Genomic DNA, 20398 nt, shown 5'->3' with positions numbered 1-20398 from the left:
TTATTTCCCCTTTGATGCAAAAATAATTTTCCCGCCGACACATAACTAGGAAATGATGACGTTAACATGACGTATTGCTGACGTTGCTGACAATTAACATTTCCTGCCATTAGAATTAAAACAATGCTTAGTAAATCAGTTTGAAATTCGAAAAACTGTTTTACAAATGTCCCTTACAATGTCTTCGTGTTATATTCTCTTTCTCAATTTAAAAAATAATACTTAGAATGTGCGTAAATGTGCATTTCGGTATACTATGCAATTTTTTTTTTTTTAAAACATTTTCTAGCCTTATCTAAATTTTAAAATCGTTATTATATCATAAACATTTTTATCATCGCATACATTCTAATTCCACTCGAAAATATTTATCTTAAAATTTTAAATTTCTAATAACCTGTTATTATAAACTTTTTTTTATTTTACATATATATATATATATATATTATATATTACTATTTATACTATATAAATAGTGATTTATTAAAATACTTAATATATATATATATTTTTTTATTTTCGATCTGGATATGAATATATGTAATTTAAAACAGCAACTTAAAACTCTAAGGGCATTCGATTACGTCAGAACGTCAGCAAAGTCATTACGAGGATGATCATGTATGACTTACTTAAGACATCCTGCTAACAACATTCATTTATCATAAAAGTCGAGATTAAAAACTAAAAATTATGAGTATTTTCATCGTATTTTAGCTACTCATTATAGTTAGTTTTTTCCTCTTTTTTCCCCTTAAAAAAGAATAGACCCAAAAATTTTGTGCTAAATAAAAAATAAGATATGGGCAGTGCACAAGATGAAAAATAACAGCTCATTTCATGTGCAAAAATGAACAAATGTGAATAATAATATCCTTTCTAATGTATCAAATGGTTATATGATTTATAACTACAACGTTTTCTAGTATGTACACTTTATGAAGAACTGCCTTGGATTTTTGTATTTTTTTGTTTTTTTTTTCTTGTTTTATCATAGTTATCATTTACATAGCACATCACATAAGTACATTACCTATTTCTATGTACTGTACATCTCCTATGCTACTGCAGAAGGCTGCAAACAGCCTTGCACTGGCAAGACTTTGAAGCAGTCCTTTGTCTATATTCAAGTTGTATTGCTTTATTGCTTGCTAACATGATCCAGGGACCAAAGGGAAGATTGAAAAAGTTTGCATGTTAAAATTAGTCTTTTTAAAGAATATAAGTAATGCATTTTTTCTCCTATCACATTGTCATTCATCTTTAACAATCATTGTGCATTACAAGCAACTGAACTATACTAAATATGTACTTTTCCCTCGCTTCTTATGTTTACAAATTATAAAATAAAAAAACTAATTTAATATTCTCACACCCCTCTTAAATTTTATTTTTCTTCACTAATATCCAAATATTCCTGTCTTAATTTGATTAGTGAAAGCATAAAGGCCTCTGGGGTAATTAGAACACACTATGATGCCTAGAACAATATGACTAGAATAGCATACGATAGAATGATGTGTATCTATAGGTGCAGGAAATACATGAGTTTATGTCATACGTTGGCTAATATGTTTGTTTTGCAGTTAAATGCACGCTAAAGAATTATTTTCATTCCCTAGGGTCATTACTATGTTACTTAAGCAATGCTGCTTATACCAATTGCCTCGCCTTTTAAGTCAGCCTAGAGATTAAGGCTTTTGGTAAATGTGGCTTCTCGTAGAATATAAGTTCGGTCGAAAGCAGTAGCCTTGATTCTTAGCACCAGGAAGATGATAATTCTAAAGTTCAACAGTTTGTGTCGTTGGTATTAGACACGACAGCTTGCACCATTTGTATTGGGCATAGCCAGTTATAAGAATTCAACCAGCCATCCTGGCAATAAGACACCTAAGCCACCACTCCCGCCGTTAGGTGACTGTCAGGCATGAAACGTTGTCTCGGCTGGTGTACTGCTGCTAGATTGATAGAATGTTTCTGATCGATGAAGTGATGGAGCCTGCTCGGGTCTACCGAGGTCCATACGTGGAAAGCAACTTTCCGATTTGGGCCTGGGTATCGTGTGCTTCAAACCTTTAGCAATGGTCAACGTATTCTTGTCGTTACTTGAATCTTCGCTACTCTCTGGACTCTGGGCAGATTGCAAGAGTGCATTGAATGTTTTCAGATCATGCTGTAGGTCTTCCCGGTTGCTAACGATGCTTGGATTCTTGCCAATTTTGTTGAGTCGTTCGGCTGCTATCGACTCCATTGTTCTGCGCATGAGCGGATACAGATCAAGGACGGCGTTGAAGTGTTCCACCGATAAGGAGAAGAGATTGCAATATGTTTCTGCTCGCACGCTGGCAACTCTCCTAGCATTCGTTAACAAACAGATTTCTGAAATTAAAATGCATTGAACTTCATTATCAATCATTCCAATAATTACTATCGTGATAAAAAGTATCTTTACATTTTTCATCTACCTGCAATCTAACTAAATTGCTGCTGTAACGAATTCTACAAATTATCTTTTTCAAGTTTTGCAAATGGTTAATAGGATTCAAAGAACATTTCTTTCTTCTTCCATCTCTACTTTCCTATTTACTTATAAAATGACTAGTTTAATTGGGCGAAACTCTATGCGATCAGAAAGAAATTTCTTATACAAAATAAAAAAAATTCTCGTCTTTATATAGATTAGGAAAATAAATTATTAACATGATTTTATTTTTATGTGTTTTCTTTTTGCTTATTTTAATCGTTCCCTAACGCAACAACTATAAAAATTGATACAAAATATTATTTTGTGTGAGTAATAACTAGCCTCTGAATTAAATCAAATCTTTAAAACATATTAAAACAATACCGAATAGAATGCTTAAAGCTCTTGAACTGATATATTTTAAGCTTAACAATAAATATTATTTGCCAGCTAAATAATATTCTCCCATAAAAAGTATCGAATATCCGTACAAACCTCCAAAGTAAGAACCGTCGGAAAGACTAGTTGCCACTTCTCCATTAGTCATGACGATATCGACGATTCCTTCTTGGATGAAGTACATCTTTGTTCCCAACGTTCCTTCCTTAATAATGATATCACCTGGTTGGAAGACTTCATATTTTAACTTCGTTACCACGTCATTCACAAAATTTGGATCTGCATTGGCAAAGAAAGGAACGGAAGCAACAAGTGAACGGCAATTATAATTTATAACATCCTGAAAATAGAAAAAAAATGAATATTTAATGAATAATTTATTCACATAAAATAAAAGTATTCATATTAAACATTTAATTAAGCTATTTGATCAAATTATAGCAGAAGCCGTGTTCTATGAAAACACATGAAAAGTAACTTAGATTTCAGTTAACTACAATTTTATATTAAGTTACAATGCATTTTAAATAATTATTTCAGCAATATTATTTGATATTATGTAAATAAAATACGTATATAATTATTTTATTACTTCTCTTAGCCTTTCCGATAATTCTCCAAGGATCATCTCTTCATCGAAAAACTTTCCTTGGTATCGATGTTCGAAATAGTCAGTGATTCTTTGCTTCAAATCTCTTGGGAGCTTTCTGTAGGTCATGTACTCTTCAACTTGTTTTAACTTTTAAAAAATTGCATATAATTAATTATAAAATTATCGGGAGGAAGAGAGAATAAAAAAGGCATTTAAAAGTCTTACTTTTTCGCGGTATTGTCTCCTGGAAGAATCCAAGGATTGAATAAGATTGGTTGTATGGCCCAAAAACAGAGCGTAGCAAGTGGCTCCACTAATCATACTGAGTAACGTTAACCACATATCAGTCAAGCTCTGTGGTGGATATCGGCCGTAACCAATACATAACATGTGCGACATAGCTTTAAACAATGCCCAAGAGTACTGCTCTAACCAGAAGGCGTGCTAGAAAGACAAAAGAAAACTTTTATTTTAGGAACGGTCTCTGTAGTCCTTAAGAAAAATTGTCCCTGACAATAACCAATCAATGTAAAAGCAAGCTAAGCAACTTTTCATACTTTTAATTTAGATTAAGACTCAGAGGTGCGAAGAAACGATAACAACTGATTAGTTAATTAAACTTTATCAATAATTCTAGATATGATTAAATTACTCTCATCAAAAACAAAGATGTTGCTGTTTTTAGAACAGCACTGTTGTTGTCAGTTCAGTTGTATATGGAGCTTATATGTAGCCCGGAAGGAAACATAAATGATTTTGTAGCTCCTTTTTATCACCCACAGAGCTCTCCAGTTATCCAGAGGGCAATCGACGTCAACCGCGGGTGTACGAACTTCCCCAGTAAGATGTAAAGGAAAATTTATGTGTTATTCTTCTCAAATTTCAATGGTATTTTTATTTTTTATAAATAGAAAATCTTTAAAATGTTTTGAATAAACCAGATAAATTTTAGGAAATGCAACTATTTTATAGGCTGAAACTATCCGCACGTATCATGTTTAACCTGTTATATTCAAATGATATTTATACAATTATACAAGCTTATTTGAACATTCTAAAGTGTCAATTATTAATACGAAAATTAACTAATTGAATTTTTCCGAGTAATATAGCAGTGTAAATTAATAGTCACCTCATCAGATCATATTACTCCCCGATGAATTTGTTAATGCTTATAGACATCTAGAGGAACGTAATCATCACTCACACTCTTAATGTCTGATAATGATATTATGTTTGAATAAGTAAACCGAAACAATGATTATCTTAACTTTTTCTGATATAGGGCAATGCACTGTAAACATTTTTCTTTTCTAAAGCATTAACGATGAAAAATAATCCTTTGTAGTTCTTAAAAGAAACGAAGTCCTCATGTTTTATAAAAGAAAACATGGAAAATATTCTTTGTCAGTTGAGGAAAATGCTTTATACCTATGAAACTGCAATTCGATACATAAATAAAAATTGTAATTTTATAAATTCTTTAAAAAACTTGGAATTATTCGAGTAGAATAAACATTTATATTTATTCTGCTTGAGAAGTTTAAGCTTTTTAACAATTTACATTGTGCGATTAATTCTTTTGCTTTCGTTTTTATTGTGCACAATTCCATATTAAATTTAATAATCGATATTTATAAAATGAAAATTATATGAGAAAATTCGTGTTTTTATTATTCTTCTGGAAATCTTCGAATATCTAATGAAGCAAATTTTTAATACGTTTAATAATCTCTTTAAACCATTCTCTTAACGTTTCTTTAACATATATTAATTTTGAAATTTACGTGAAAAATTTAATAATTGTCATTTTATACCTGGAAAAATATATATTTTAGATAAAACCTTAGACATCGGACGAGTTTTTTCCGGAGATGGTTTGAATTGATTATTTCTTGCTCGCTGAATTATGAAGCATTCGGCATACATTCGGCATAATCGGCATTAATCGATAAATTAAAAAAAATAATATAAATATCATAAAAAAATCATTAATAAAAAATGCCGATAGATAATTTTTCTACATAAATATTACGACAATATAATACTGTCAAAATTGCCGTTTCATAATTTATTGATGTTAAGACACGTAAAATTAAGCAAGCTTTTTAAGATAAATTCTTAAGCTTTAGATTAATGATGTCTTTAATGTTTAACTTTTTTACTAAAATATAAAATTAAATAAGATAGATAGTATGATATTAAGAAAAGCATTACGGACAGTTATTTCATTAAACTTGTTTTTCTACAGTAAAATAAAGTAAACGTGCTTCTAGCTGGATTCGGTTCATTTATATTTACTGTGATCATTTTTTATAATAATCAAGCATTCAAAAATATTTATTACAGCTGAACAAAATTTTAGTTAATAGATTTCTCTGTATTGACTTAAATAAATTAAAATTTAACCGTTATTAATCTGTAAATTATTATTTTATTTATAATATAATTTTTCTCTTTTATTGTATACATATATATATATATGAGATTATAAGTTGGCGTGACTAAAAATACTCGAAAAATAATTTATATCATGAAATACCGTGATTATTTCTCTTATTAAAAGAAATATCGAAATTTCTTTAATTAAAAAATAAATAAATAAAAACTTGGTTTAGTAAATATTTGCAAAAATACGATAAATTCTTTCGAATGAATAATTTTGTTTAAAACAATTTAAAATATTTTCAAATTTTGTATTCAAATAAACGATTTAATAACATTTTTTTTCTATTTAATAAACAATTATAAAATTTTATAACAAACAAATTTATTATTCTTATAAAAAAAAGTATTTTTATGACTTAAAAATACTTTTTTCTTTATGTTTTTATAAAAACTTAATTAATAAAACTATATTTTATACATCATATGTATAATTTTGATAATAATTTCATTTTACCTACTGTATATGTCTTTATCTATATATATAATCGAGACGAGTTGATAATAATAATAATAATAATCAGTGCAGAGCCCAAACGGTTAGGAGTTGAAAGTTGAAGTTTGGTACACAGTTAGGGTACGTCACGAGAACGCACGCTAAGAAGGGATTTATCGAAATTCCTCCCCACGGGGGAGAGGGACAGGATTAAGTCTTAACACTTCCATCAACAATGGAAATGTCAAGTAACAATGTAAGGGTTAAGTAACAATGGAAGTGTTAAGTAACAAGGGAAATGTCAACAATGGAAGCGTTAAGAATGGAAGAGTCAACAATGGAAGTGTTACGTAACAATGGAAATGTTAAGAGCACAAACGGTTAGGAGTTGAAAGTTGAAATTTGGTACATAGGGTACGTCACGAAAACGCACACTAAGAAGGGATTTTTCGAAATTCCTCCCCACGGGGGAGAGGGACAGGATTAAGTCTTAACACTTCCATCAACGATGGAAGTGTTACGTAACAATGGAAGTGTTAAGAGAAAGCGAAGTGCAAGACGCAGATGCAGTTTTTTTCGAAATCGAACATATTTTTAGACCTATCTAAAAATTCTGTAATTAGTCTGGAAACAGGGAGGACCCAATTCTTGCATTCTGTGAAAACGGGTAAAGTTGACTATAACGTAATAATCTTAATATTCGCTAAAACGGTTAGGTGTTGAAAGTTGAAATTTGGTGCACAGTTAGGGTACCAGATATAAGTTCCGAAGTGTTAAGTAACAATGGAGAACAAGACAAAGCGACGTGCAAGATTTACGGGCTCTGGAAAAAAAGAAAAAAGAAAAAGAGTAATATGTAGGAACATATTCGACTTTCAAATTTAAACAGATTAGTTCGGTTTTTCTCGACCTTTCTTCTTTAGAACATTCGATGAAAATCGAAGGATATAATCAGAACACGTCGTGAAAATCGAACAATATTAGAACATTTGATTTTCAAATTCGATCTTTCTTTAGAAATACTTAATTCGTTGATGAAATTACTCTCTTTTTTTGTGACTATAATGTCTATAGTGACTATCTTAATCTTCGCTATCGTTACTTTTGCCCGAGCAACGCCAGGCCTACTTGCTAGTTTATATATAAGCCTAAATGTCAAAAGATAAACGACAATAATTACTTTTCTGGTCGATTCTATCATCTCGTACAACCCTCTATTAGGAAACGATTGCATTTTTCCAAATTGTAAACTATTGTCTTGAAGACATTCTTGCAATGAGATAAATGTTTCGAATTCGTTACATAGAAATGATAATAGTTTTTTCATGGTTAATGGCTCACCTGTCATATTATTTGTTCTAATATATCTTCTTGACAATAACAGTTGCAATAAAGATGAAAAATTATCAATCACAATGGAATATAATCTATACAATACTCTTTATCTTAATTAATCTGTTTTTCTTAAAATTTGTGCTCCTTGTTTATTTTTATATTTTATTTGTCAATGTTTTGTCAATTACACAATTGCACATATTCTTAATAAGGATAAATTTTTGTTTGTTGTAATACTATTGGCAAATAACTGCATAATTCCCGTTGTGTTATCAAATTTTTACATAGTTTCTTAGAAACTCGTATAAAATATGTCAAACAAATATAAATTATTACAGAAAATTCAATCATATAGGCATATTTCTAATTTTCTGTTTTGAAATATCAGTTGTCATTGTTATAGAGACTGTTGCTATTGTCGTTAGAAAGTGCATTTATATCATTGTTACAACTAGAATCCAACAAAAACTCGTTAAAATCGCCATATATAGCCTATTGCTTTAATAATTCTTATAACAGAACATTTATTTGACCATTAAATTGCAATTTCAGTTAATACCAATGGGGAACAGTTATTTCAAATAAAAAAGTTATTTATTTTTAAATCTATATAAACTATAACCCTAAAAAATATTCTTGGAAATATTAAAGATTTTTGTTTAAATAAAAGAATAAAAGTAATTTAATTATGTTAATTTTCATGATTTGAAGAAATACAGTATTTGTAGGAATAAGTTATTGTTAGCGTATTAATAATACTAAAACAGTAATAAATTCTTGTATATTGTATATTATTTATTTTATTTAGTGTTTATTTCATTTATCGGCCGTATACAGTATAATAAAGGGAAACTTTATTATACTGTATATGGCGAGCGATCAAAAAATGCACCCGAATATTTTTATATTTTGGGACTCAGGGGACCTTGAAACGTTGAGAAATGCAAATAATTTTGAGGATTTTTTTTATATGTATGGATGTTATTGTGTGTTTGGGTACACAATTTTGATCACTCACTTTAAAGCGTAATAACTTGTGCCTTTTGTCGAAAATTTCTGAAATTTTGCGGGGAGGTTTGTATATTAAGAGATTGAGGCTATTAAATTTTGGTGAATGAAGGTCGAGAGGATGGAGAGATGGATGGGGATATTGTGTCATATCTCAAACAAGGACGGACTTAATAAGATTTTACTTGTTATCAGCATTTACGATTTACTTTTTAAAGATAAAACTTATCTCTACTATCAAATTTAAGCTTTTTGCCATTTCATAATAATTAATAATATAAAAAGCTTTTGTAAATAAAATATCATAACAGATGGCGGCACACACAATTTCAACTCTTGCCGAGAAAATTACGCAACTCGTTGCTGGAAATTTTTATAATGCAATGTATTGTTTAAACTAGTGCAGAGATGTACTTGTAGCTTGGTTTTTGTAAAGTTGGAATTTAAACCCATACATTTTTAGCCAACTGTAATATAAATACTTAACACTGTCGGTATCAAACGTATTGCACAGTTGTTACTGCTTAATTCATATTAACTAGAAAGCCAATTTTCATTTCGATGGGAAATTGTACAAAATGTCAACTACTCTAAACTTTCCCCGAAAATGGGCAAGAGCGTACCTTTGAGTTAAAAATGCTTTGAAGCCTTGTTTCATATGCTATGGAACAAGAGCACAACTATTAACAAGTCTGCTATAAAATGCTTTTTACTGCATTAAAATATGTTTAATTTTATGGTTATCCATTTTTAAACAAACATAGACTTTTTGCTGAAATATAAAAGGGGGTAACTTAATATAACCTTACATCAGTATTCTTTATACTTACTAAAAGTAATTGCACGGAAAAACTAGTGTCTTTCTCAATAAATTAAAAAAAAAAAACAAAATAAACTGCTTACTCAATGCAAAATTACATCAATATCCTTTAAACATACCAAAAGTAACAACACAGAATATAAAATTAACTTAAGAACTATTCGTGTTAAGGGCAACCTCAAAGTTGTGTATGTATGTACTTTACTGAGCCTATGTAATAATAAGTTATAAGAATAAGTTCTTCTAATAACACCATTGTAACTGTTACTTCAATGGTAGTGTGAAAAGAATTAAAGATAGACTCAAAAAATATTATATTTTTTCGTAAATAGTCTAAACTTCAAAATTGAAAAGTTATAAGTTTATTAAGCCTTATAGCTTAATTAACTGATACATTTATTTTATTAAATATTTTTTTATTGTACGTTATTTTATTACTGAACTCTTATGTTGTTTTAAAATTTAATGCAATGAGTACTTTTCTTATTATGACACATGACTTATATTTTATAAAATATTAAAATATGTTATAATACCGTTAAAATCTATTTATAAAAGTTTCCAAATTGATTTGACTTTAATTGTTATGTTATCTCATTTAACGTTCATACAATGAATGGTTCCATTTCTATCGATATCAAAACTTTTAACGGTTATTGCTCATTACATTTCGTTAAATTTGAAAAAAAATTAATGAAAATTTAAATAAATGCTATGTAATGTTTATGTAATCTAGGTAATATCAAATCTATATCAGCTTGAATTCAGATTTCATTCAGAAACCTAAAGTTTTTCTGGACAGTTTAGTTTTAGTTTACTTACTTTCTTAGTATATAATTCACACAAATATCGTAAAGTGAGAAAAATTCACAATCGGCAAATAATACTTGGCATCAAAATCAAGTAAGTGCTACTCCAATTTCAATGGTATAGAAAATTTTATCCACATTAGCTGTCTCTTTTCTGGCATTTCCTCCTAGTATTTCTTTCATAGAAGAAATGTTACGAAAGAGGTGATTTATCTTCTTAGAGAATGTTAAAGAAAAAGCGTCATCTTATTTTTCTATTGCGTTTTTTCACCTTGTGAGTAGTATCTAAACTGTGGTCAGATGGCCAAGTAACTTTTCAATACCCATTCTGTTTTTACAGTAAATAACTTCATTGAAAAAAAAACTAAGAAACTGGAATATCGTTTCACTAAGAAAACAGCAAAAAAATTCAGTTTCTAAAGAATGAAATATTGATTTCATTATAAACTTTATTATTAAAATATAAAAATAAATTTAATTTAAAATTAATATTAAAACATTTAGGTTTTTACTTATTCTTCATAAAATATAAATATTCGTTACGATAGAAAAATTACATCATTATTAAAAAAAACAGAAGTAATTAAATGTTTAAAAGAAAAATGATTAAATCGATCGTAACACAATTTAAAGTTAAAAGAAAAATTTATTTTTTTTTTATTTATATACTTTGGGATAAAAAAGTTTGGAAAATAAAACTATCTACAGAATGATGTTCTGTTAACTCTAGCGATAGTTATTCCGAGTTAAATTGATCCACTGATTCCAATTGTTTCCACGAGAAAAGAACTGGATGAAGTTTTATTTTCCCCCCTCCTCGGTGATATATACGTATCACACAACATTTCTAAACTTTAAATGAATATTTCGTGTTTCAAAACTTATTTAAATTTTGTTGTGAGGCGATGATGATGATAATAATTAAAAATTCATTAATTTAGAATTTGAACAAGTCAATTTAGTTGCATTCCACGCCAACAATTCTGAACGCGCAACTCATTTTAATTTATCACTCTCTGTCGAACACTAGAAGCGAAATATTGTAAGAAACGGAAGAAAAGTGGGTTACAGCTGTTACTTTTCCGTAACGGTTAATCATAACATAATATATTTTTGATTTTATATTTTTAAAATGCGACATTTATTCTTGAAATATATATATGTATAAACCATTTGTAGATATTTACAGATTAACATTACATTGCTGTTGTTAATACGAATTAAGAGAACAAGAACGGCAATGATTTACAGACATCTTGATGATCTGTTGCGGCTGGGAACTAAACATTTGGAACAGTAATCAAGCTTTTAATTTTTTGTTATTTGTTGGATAATTCTCTAAGAGAGTTATGTTGTTCAGAATGCATTTAATTGATTGCTCGATGTCATAATATTACGTATTTTATAGCTAATTTCACAGTTAATAAAGTAATATCCGTTGAATAATCTCTGAATTGTACAATAGTAATATAAGACATTAAGTTATACATCATATAGATTTATATAACTTTGAAAGGACTTATATCTTTCTCATGAAGGATAACCAACTTGTTCCATGCTGCTTTATGAAAGCAGCTCCATTAGTCTTTCGGGCTTTATGAGAGCTATGTTAAGCATTCACATTTATAACTTAAGAGATTTCTTTTATATATTTTGTTTTTATTTTAACTCATAAAATAATACCGTAAATTACACTGGATTCATTTTATTTATAAATTTCTTTCATTGTATCTTAATTTTAAATTAACTAATAAAATTTTTAATTGCCGTGTATACGAGCTATTCTTTTAATAATTCTATTTGCAATTATTTTATGAAATTATTATTCTTTTTTGGAAAATTTTACATTTCAATATGACAAAAATAGATTGTTAATTACTAAAAGAATTTTTGTGATATTAATAATAGAAGTCGTACAAAATCCAATCAAGTTTTTTTCTTTCTCGTTGAAATTATATCAAAGATAATGTAAACATATGCAAGTATTTCATTTCAAAACTATTCTTTCTCCTTTTAATTTCATAGAAAAAATTAATTTTTTTAAAAATAAATTTTGAAAATATTCTATAAGGTGATTAAAAGTAAATATTTACAACATTAAATAATTCGTATACAAATACCTTTGCATATAACTTATTTTAATTTTTGAAGCTAATTAAAAAGTATTAAAAAGTTTTTCAGATATATTTTAAACAAGATAATATAATTTTTTAATAATTTATTTTCTAAATATGATTGAAACAAATTATAGAATAATAAAAATTTACAACATAACGTATCATTAAAAAAAGTGTTAATAAAGTATTAAAATACAGAATAGTTTATTACTAAATTAATTTAAATTATTATCTATGCAGTAAAGAATAAATTAGATAACTTAAAATATTTTAAAAATTCACAAAACTTTATTAAAGTTATTAGAAAAGTATTTTATTACTTGGCAATAAATTTGAAGCATAGAAAATAGCTTAAGCAATAAAAAAAAATCTAATGTCACGATGATTCGATCAAGGTCATATTAAATCCCCTTCAAAAAATAAGATAATTAAATTTAATAAAATCATTTTTAAAACCTAACTCTAATTATAACAACAGTAATGTCTGCACCATTATTCTTCTATAAATGTATAATAAGAAAATATCCTATTAAAATAATTAATTACAAGATTAGATATCTTTATAGTGAAAATCCCCCAATTCTATAAAAGAATAGCAATTTAATCAAGAATAATTATATTGAAAGCATATTGATGTGTGAAACATCTTTCATTCTATTTCTATTTTCATAAAATAGAGGTTGAGTGACCTTGTATTATTGAAATTTCTCCTAAAAATACGACTGATGTATAATTTATAAAATTAAAGTAAGAACTCGATATATATATAATATATATATATATTTGTAAATAATTTAACAACTGTTCTCTGCTATAGAAATACTGAGAATAAATCGATCTACACTGTCGAAATTCCCAGTCTCAATTCGCTGATGAAACAACTTTATTGAATACCGTACTGATTGGCATGCAGCACAATCTCAACTTCACAGCTTCGTCTTCCAGTTCAAACTACTTTCAGATAAATCCTATAAAATTCAAAACTATAATTTCCAAAAGAAGAAGGGGGAAAAAAACTAAATTTAAGCAAACTTTCATCAAGAGTTTAATCAAAATCTTAGCGAATCAACTCAAATTTCATCTTTTTCAAATACTGTTTTAATATTCGCGAGTTAAACCGAATTTTTCAATGTAAATATGAAATGATAAAATATATGTATATATTTAAATTTATGTAATATAGATTATATGCAATAAATAGGTGTAAAAAATCAGCTTTGAAGCGAACTTATTTGAAAAGTACATACAGTTAACAATAAACAATGATTGTCTGTACTATCGTTACATAAAACTACTGGGAGTAGCATTAAACAAACATGTAACAGGACAACATTAATTGGGGCTCAAACGACATTTAACCGGCCTATAATCGCGATTAAGTAACAGATATACTACTGTAATTAGCGTTTATGTATATAATGAAAGTTTCATGTGTAAAAAGTTTATTATTTTCTTATTAATTTATAGCATATTATTATACTATTACTATTAATTGTGTCTTCATTCTTCTGCTTTATGTAATTTCTTTCATTTAAATACGCTAATCGAACGTACGATATAAAAAGACAATGTATTTACACAATATACAAGAGCAATGAAATATATCTACTTTATATATTATAATAAACCGTCGTATAACATATAACAGATCTACTATAAATATCAAAGGTTAAATTGTGTATTAGTCAAATAAATTGATTTATAAGAATTTTATTTTTCTTTAAATTTAAACAATTTAAAATGTTTAAATTAAAATTTATTGATTGTCATTACAAGAAACTTAGAAATGAATTTGGTGAAAACTTAATAAATTATAAATTCCAGTTGAGCAAGCAATTTTCATTACTTTTATCAAATTTTTAAGTATAATTCCGGTTTCTATAAATAAATAAAAGCATCCCCCCAGAGAATTTAAAAATTCTAATTTCTGGTGACGTCATTCTTCTGATAATTTTAATGAATTTTTATTTTTTTCCTCCAAGTTTTGCCCTTTTTTTTATTAATAAAAGAATGCCTAGGTTTAAAATTAATCGATTTTTTACATTAGCGGAATCAATTAGCAACGCAAGATATACGTTAATATAGATCTATAGTAATTATTTCTTTCACTATCCATATCGTACAGAAATAATTAGGAGAAACAGTTTATTGTAAGGAATATCCATTATCCAAAATTTCTCCAACTATTAAATAAATGTTGTAAATTAAATTTAATCATCACTCCATACGAATTTCAAAATGTATCAATCATAATCGTTATCATTATCATAACAACACAATTCGAAAAGTAGATTTATTTATTATTATTTTAATTTCTAATCTACGAATTTTGCAATATACGAGACAAGAAAATAATCATGAATATTTAAAACTATCAAATTTGAATAATTGAAAAACTTATTTACTATTTAAAACCTAAAAAATGATCGAATCTTTAATTGTATAAATGTTGGAAAAAGTCGATTTTTTATTGGCATCAAAATAAAATATCAAAGTATCTTACAAATAATATTGATCGGCTTAAACACGATCTATTCATTTAAATAATTACCCATGATATACTACAATGTTGACAAGCTATCTACTAAATCAAATTTTATTAAAATAATGTTACACCAGCAAATACCTATTTATATAATATAGATATATATATGTTCCTTCTTTCCTTTTTTATAAGTCATACCTTCCTTGTAAACATATAAATTTTTAAAATATCACTAAGTTAGTTTACATAAAAGTAAAAATAATGATAATATAAAAAAACTATTCTTGGAATGAAAAATAGATTTAAGTAAACGAGTTTTTTAATACATATATGTATATACATGTATATAAAACCTTGCATGTGTTAAGCATTAAATAGACTACTTATACACATGGCTTCAAAAAATGTATTTTAAATCATTCTTAAAGCAGTAAGTGGATTTTCATTAAAAAATCTATAAATGATAAATACTGAAAGAGTCGCCAGACTATCTGCATTAGCCCTAGAGAATATACAAGTCATCTATAAACCGCATTACTTTCTACTTGTTATTTTTAGACGGGGAAGTACATGTGATAAAAATCGATGACATTCTACAGTATAAACAGTCAATGTATGAATTTACGTATGAAAAAAACGATTTAAAAATTATTTCAGTGTAATTCTATAAACTAATGCTTACGTTATAATTTATGCATGTATTAACTATATTTGTTCTTACCTGTAATTCATTTACTGCAACCCAAGAATTTGTAGGAAAGCCTTGTAACATCGGTACTAGGAATTGTAAACAACCGCTCCAGTGTCCAATTAGTAGCATCATACAAATAAGATTAAATATCTTCATGAAGACGCTTGCCATGTTAAAGAACTATGAAAAATAAAATATAAAGCAATCACTAAATTTTATTATATAAATAATAATAATAATAATATCTATTCAAACTAAAGTATTATTATGATTATTATTATTTAAAATTTTGTAGTATTTGCCATAAATTACTTTCTTTTATTTATAATTGCTTATATAGAAAGTCACTTTCACACGAGAAGTTTCCAATATCTGCTTCGTAAATCGATACATAAATATCAAAATCACGAATGAAAAATTATGTTTTTGTAAATTTAATATTTAAAAAAGAAAAAAATAGCAATTTTTTTCAAGAGCTGTTAATTTTATTCGTATCACGAATCCACTTTTTATTAATATGACTTTATATTTTCTATGATAAATATAAAATAAATTTTCACCATATAAATTAAATCATAAAAAAATCACAAATTTAAATATTAGGTGATGAAATGTTAAATTATTTTCTAACAGTTTGCAGTAATTAAATTAACCCATAAAAAATGTTTCTTATGCAAACAGCGTTAAATAGAAAACACGCATTAAAAATTTAATTTATTAAAAAAGAATAATTTTAATTTTAATTTTAAAGGATTATTTTTCGAACACGAGTATTATGATTACTTAGGAAGAGTAATTCGAGTTAGATATTATCGTAAGATTAGAAATTAAATAAAAACTGCCGTTTCATCTTATGTCATTCCACTAAGATAAAGAGTAGAGTTATAAACTAGATTAAGTCTACAAATGATAAGAATTAAGCTTCAAGAGAAAGAAATATCTCAAAGAAATCAAACAAGTCCTTGGAACAAGCTGAAACCAATTCAACTTTCCTATGAAATATATCAAACATTAAAAAATAATAATAATATTTGTGAAACTTTAAATTATATCTTTATTGAAAAATATATATTTGAAACGAATTTTTTCTAATTACAATTAGAAAAAACAAAAAAATAACGTCAAATTGTAGGAGAAAACTTTTAACTCAATACGACGTGACGCATTCGTTTCGTCAGAATAGTGAACACTTTTACGTCAGTTTGATGTCATTCCTATATATATATATATTTTTTTTTTGTAATGGGGAAATACAAAATGACGTCAAATTGACGTAATACTGAGTATTATTTTAACAGAATAAATGTGTCTAAGATAATTTTATAACAGTTACTCTATAGTATATTGTAATATAGAGTAGTTGCTTGATAACGCTTCATTTAATAATAAAAAATTAATAAATAAATAGTATGTAAGAAATGTTTCCTCCGTATCAAATTAATATAATTATATTTATATTATAAATATAAAAAATGGAATTTTAAAAATCGTTATTAAACATAACACTTAATGATCTTCCCGAAATTTATAAAATATTCCTAAAATAACGCTTTTCGGATGAAATTATCTTTCTAAATTAGAAATATTTTGCAGTATTTTTTAAATTCTAAATTCGTATTTATTATCAAAACCGTAAATTAGTGTAAGTAAAAATGAAAATTTTCTTAATACAAAAATTATTTTCGAATTTATATCACGAAATTTCTTTATTTTTAATTTGAAATGACTTTTTAAGTAGTTTCCAAATTTCAAAATTAATATGAAATTGATGAAATTTTATTAATACCAAGAAATGTATTCGCCTCCCTCGAAAAGAATTCATATTTCTGGAAATTCCGAATGCAAAATACTTAAATAAAAACTTGAAAATAAATAGATTATTGTCATAATACACGCGCGAATAATAAACGGTAATTAAGCCATTTATAATGTAATTAATACAACAACAGTATATAATATTTTTTGATAAATTATAAAAACGCGTAAAGCTTAAAATGCAATTAAATTTGCTTCATTATTGAGACGCTAGAGATAATTGGAAATCTTAATACTTTTCCTTGGAATATTCATTTTCATAAAACGATCGATATTCTTCGTCTGTTACAAGATGGAAATCGAGACTAAAATAACTACCGCTTTACACACTCAGCTACGAGGTTGATTTAGTCCGGTCATTCGTATAGTAATAAGAATATTCATTGCTTTAAATAATGAATATCCACCGTCATCGAGTCACCGTTTGAAGCATCTTGCAAGAAATTTTTATAGTTTTAATCTTGGTCGAGACGATATTATTGCTATTTATATCACATGCAACTTTTTATCTTCGTTTATTCAAAATCAATTTGAAAGAAATTAATAAAACAAACGATGCATTTTATGGTCTTATTTTAAAATATTCTAAGTTTTAAATTTTATAAAACTTGGATTTTTTTTTTTTTATATTCGAGGCTTTTAAACGCCGGATTAAAATGAGTTTGTGTAAAGTTTTTATAGATTTAGGTAAGCTGTACTAAGGAGAAAGTACTAAACTTGATGACATTATAAATTTTTCCCCTAAATCTATGCAATTATTCTTTTTTAAGTTTTAAAAAACATTTTTAATTTCTACTCTCGTTCGTGCAGAAAGCACTTAATGATTTTGCGAATAACCGTTCGCTTGAAAAAATCAATATGTTCTACTAAAAATTTGATATTATATTATGACCTTCAGTACAAAATTTCACAAAAGCTTTAATATTGAACGCAACAAATGTGATTGGATGAATCTAAATGACGTAAAGAAGTGTCGATTTCTTATTTAAAATGTCAAATTCTTGCGAGTGAACTTCAGATTTTATTTTCTTACTTATTATTATTACAGATTCTTAAAACGAAAACATTCTTTTCTTGTCTAAATCTGTACGTAAAAATTGTTAAAGATGCCAAGTCTTTAGAGATAATAATTTCGTTTATAAATATTAAAAATATATTTTAACCGAGATAAAAACAATAAATATACATCTTATCGAAATTATTTCTTAAACATTTTAAATAAAAAATGAATTACTGATTTCTTTCTGTTTAGATTTTTTTAAAAATATCATGATGATAACACGCAACGATTTGAAATTAGCTTCTGGTTTGTTTTAAAATAGGCAATAAAAAGCAAACGAATAAAAATTTTTATTTTTGTTCTCTTTTTTTTAAATAATAAAAACAATATGAATTTCATGCATATGCTAAACTTATCAATTTATAATCTAACTCTTCTGTATTATTGCAGATGGAAACTTGTCTATTTAAATACGTAAAATCTAAATTGTTAAATTATCTGAATCCCTTAAGAGTCGTGTGATTTTTAAAGTTAACGATAGAAAATACATAAGATCAACACTAAATATTAAAGAGTACAATAGTATAAATATGTATATTTTAAAAATTTTTAAATTTTTATTCGTATATCTTTGAAAAAGTCGTATATTTTACCGTCCAATATCATATAATTTAGTATTTTAATTATTAGTTTGTAAACTATTTATTTATTAGAAGTTTTGTTAAATCTGTCCTTTCAATCAAAACTTTCTTATATATTTTTAATCAGCTGAACCATTTCTAATTACTAGTAACAAGAATAACTTATTATTACTAAATCGAATGAAAGAAATTTCAATACAATTCTTTTTTAAATTAAAATTTTGGAGAAATCTAACAAGTAAAAAAAAATTATTTTAATTATTTCTTTTTAAAATCGATCATCAGATTTTAATTATTTTTTAAATTTTAATCGCGCTTACATTTAACAAAACGTATCATTCAATATATATATATATATTTATTTATTTACTTATTTAAAAGCTAGTACTTTACAGTGTTATAATTGAAAAATAATATAAATTCAAACAACGATCCCGTGTTCATTAATATTTATGAAACTTTTTTGAAAAATCTACAGAAAATACAAGATTAAAACAACGTATATATACAAGAAAAACAGATTGCAACGTGTAGATTTTAAAAAGGAACTCTAAACAATGTACTAATCGTGCTTAAAAATTTTTCTTGAAGAATTCTTTTTAGAATATAACGAACTTAATTGGCATTCTTTGCATTCGTTTGGTAGAATTTCCGATACAGATTTTCATCGCATCAAAGTGACATAAATTAAAATATTAAGAAAGATTCTTGGTTGCGTGACTTAAAAAAGGAGAAGTACTGTACCTTTGACTTGCTGCAAATCAGTCAGGTACTGTACACGATATACAAAACATCTGTTCAAATAGCGTTTAGCGTGACTAGAATTCTCTCTTAGAGTTACAAAGTTTTCAAGCATTGTATTAACTATGACAGCTTAAATCGATAAAGATTAAATAACAAGATTCTTTTTACTTAATTATATACGAATTAGATTTTGTTTGTTACTATACAAAATAAATAAATATCAAGGATTGCAATACAAGAAGGTATCAAAAAAAAAAGATAATTTTTTGTAGTGTCAATTGGAAAAAATATATCACTATAACACCCACGCTCAAATCACTAAAGGAAGAAAAACTCTTTCAATTTTCGAACGCATTTCTGTTCAATTGAGGTTGAGATTTGCCAATACTTCCTTCAACAAAACGATTTTCTGTTCAATGTCTATCAATGGCGATCGTTATTCTCAATGGTTCCTTACAATTGAACAAACATTTTTCAAATGTGCGAACTAACCTTCATATTGATTCTTTACAAAACAGAATATGTATGTCTGTATATATACATATTCTTCCAGAAATATATTCGACAGAACGTATCATACATATTGAATTATTTATA

General features: G+C 26.6%; 1 protein-coding gene across 4 annotated transcripts in view; it reads right to left on the bottom strand.

The window, feature by feature from the left end:
- Nucleotides 1-429: 429 nt before the first annotated feature.
- Ih (hyperpolarization activated cyclic nucleotide gated potassium channel Ih) overlaps nt 430-20398 on the bottom strand; it is a 97690-nt gene continuing 77721 nt past the window's right edge. For all 4 annotated transcript variants that reach the window (XM_067274546.1, XM_067274549.1, XM_067274547.1 and 1 more), the window contains 5 exons: nt 15632-15781; nt 3681-3899; nt 3456-3602; nt 2960-3203; nt 430-2379 (listed from right to left, as the gene is read on the bottom strand). In XM_067274546.1, coding sequence (XP_067130647.1) covers nt 1922-2379; nt 2960-3203; nt 3456-3602; nt 3681-3899; nt 15632-15781 — 1218 coding nt within the window. In that variant the 3' untranslated portion in view covers nt 430-1921. The remainder of the gene's footprint in view (nt 2380-2959; nt 3204-3455; nt 3603-3680; nt 3900-15631; nt 15782-20398) is intronic.

Source organism: Centruroides vittatus, unplaced genomic scaffold (assembly GCF_030686945.1).
Source record: "Centruroides vittatus isolate TY-2023 unplaced genomic scaffold, ASM3068694v2 contig_549, whole genome shotgun sequence".
Classification (NCBI taxonomy): Eukaryota; Metazoa; Arthropoda; class Arachnida; order Scorpiones; family Buthidae; genus Centruroides; species Centruroides vittatus.
The sequence above is the reverse complement of the archived record's forward strand: the minus strand, read 5'-3'. Positions and strand labels throughout refer to the sequence as shown.